This window comes from Aspergillus udagawae (genome assembly GCF_001078395.1).
Source record: "Aspergillus udagawae IFM 46973 DNA, scaffold_5, whole genome shotgun sequence".
Classification (NCBI taxonomy): Eukaryota; Fungi; Ascomycota; class Eurotiomycetes; order Eurotiales; family Aspergillaceae; genus Aspergillus; species Aspergillus udagawae.
This window is the reverse complement of record NW_025091268.1, coordinates 2051106-2052900: the sequence shown is the minus strand read 5'-3', so window position 1 is coordinate 2052900 and position 1795 is coordinate 2051106. Positions and strand designations below refer to the sequence as shown.

Genomic DNA, 1795 nt, shown 5'->3' with positions numbered 1-1795 from the left:
TGGGATCCGTCTTTTTGTGCTCGGTAATACAGTGCCGATATTACCTGAATCCAGGTCATCTAGACATCCTGTGCAGGTACCTACTGCAGCCTAACAAAGGTGATGGACAAGTAGGTCACTGATAATAGCCGCTTGTACAGGGTACAAAGCAGCTACCTCGACCCATCCCTGCGTCACGACTTCACTAATCTGAGTCAACAATCATCTGTCCCAGCAAATAGAGTAATTCTCAGTAGTTTCCTATGGTAATGACATGATATGATAAGGAATGATCAGAAAACCCCCGTCTCTAACAAATTCATACATGGTAGATACTGCCCACTCGGTTTGTGGCGAGAAGAGAAGGCTAGGCAATCACATGGACCAAAAATCAAGAACGACCCTCCCATATGAAAAAGATAAAACTCCAAAATGCAAATTGTATGTCCTATTGCGCTCTCGCTGGTGGCACAAAAGGTAACATATCATAATAATCATTAAGAAAAACCCTCGAGCAAAAAGTCATCCTCCAGCCAGAAGGCCTCATGTAAATGAAAGTCTGTCATAACGGAAATGGTAATTGTAGTAGGGAGGGTATGGAGATCAAACACAAGTGCTACCCGTAGAGCTCATCGTAGGAGGGAACCAACTCTGGCTCACGAACTGGCTCACGGACAGGCTCAGTCTCTCGAGGCTTTGACCGACGAGCAAGTTTCTGTTCTTGCAATGGAGAATACGACATATGTCGAGGCTCCTCAGATGGGACTGACGGTACAGAGGACGTAAAGCTCGTATGCTTGGAACTCGTGGTCCCCGAAACCGATGCTGTCGGCTCGGTGACGCTGCTTTGTTGACTGCGTCGCCGCATTCGCGCGGTGACAGAGAGCGGGGGTGACTTGGATGCTCGACTATAGTCATCCAAATGTGCATTGAGTTGAAGACGATTTAATTCTCGCGGAAGGCGTTTGGGGCCCTTTGGCGGTGGAATAATATCGGCTTCGTCGGCTTCATCGCTGGAGCATATATCATCCCAAGGATTGACAAGGCCCTTCTGCTCACTTACAATTCCACGGTGCTCTGAGATTTTCTGCGTGGGTTGTTCTTTTGTTGGTCGGCTCCGTAATTTCGCATCGTAGTGTCCGGTGGGTATTGTGGTGGCAGAATCGACTGACGATTCCCGTCCTTCCGAGTCCCTAGAATGCAAGGTTGGTTCAGGGCGAGAAGAGTTACTTTCTCGATGTCGAGCCTCCGGCGAACTATGCCTTCGGCGTTGTTCCGACGAGATCTCAGGGACAACGTTCATCTTGATGCTAGAAGGCTGATCCCACTGACTCCAGGAGCCTTCGGTGGGATAAGTGATTGATACATCGCCCCATCGGGAATGCAGTTCGGAAGACAGCTTGCGCTTCCTCCTCAACTTGCGAATAATGGCCGTCATGATGGCGATAGGGTTTTTCATAGAATGTACCCCCCCAGAAGAGAAGTTCACTTCTTTAGAAGGACTCGGGCCGAAAACAATGCCACACCGGCGGGAAGGCAAATATTGTAGCGACTGACGCAGGAATTATGTATTCCTCTCCTACAGAGACTCCTCCGAGTGAGTCAAAAGGCAGTCAGGCTTTGTATGGAGAGGAAACAGGAGTGATACTGGACAGCCGACGGCCTGCATGGGACGAGGAGATGTCATAACACATCCATCAGGCACAATCAAATGACAGCCACATAGCTCTATGTGACATGATCCGAAAGGAAAGATCCTGAAGAAGTCCGCTCGAGTAGACAACACCGTAGGACGGGAGTCATGCGAGACAAAGAC

At 49.2% G+C, this 1795-nt stretch overlaps 1 protein-coding gene across 1 annotated transcript; it reads right to left on the bottom strand.

Annotated features, from left to right (window-relative positions):
- Positions 1-595: 595 nt before the first annotated feature.
- On the bottom strand, positions 596-1417 carry Aud_007519 (uncharacterized protein; the record flags this gene model as incomplete). Its single annotated transcript, XM_043292409.1, has 1 exon — positions 596-1417. One exon carries the CDS (start codon positions 1415-1417, stop codon positions 596-598), a length of 822 nt encoding a protein of 273 aa, XP_043148344.1.
- Positions 1418-1795: the final 378 nt, after the last annotated feature.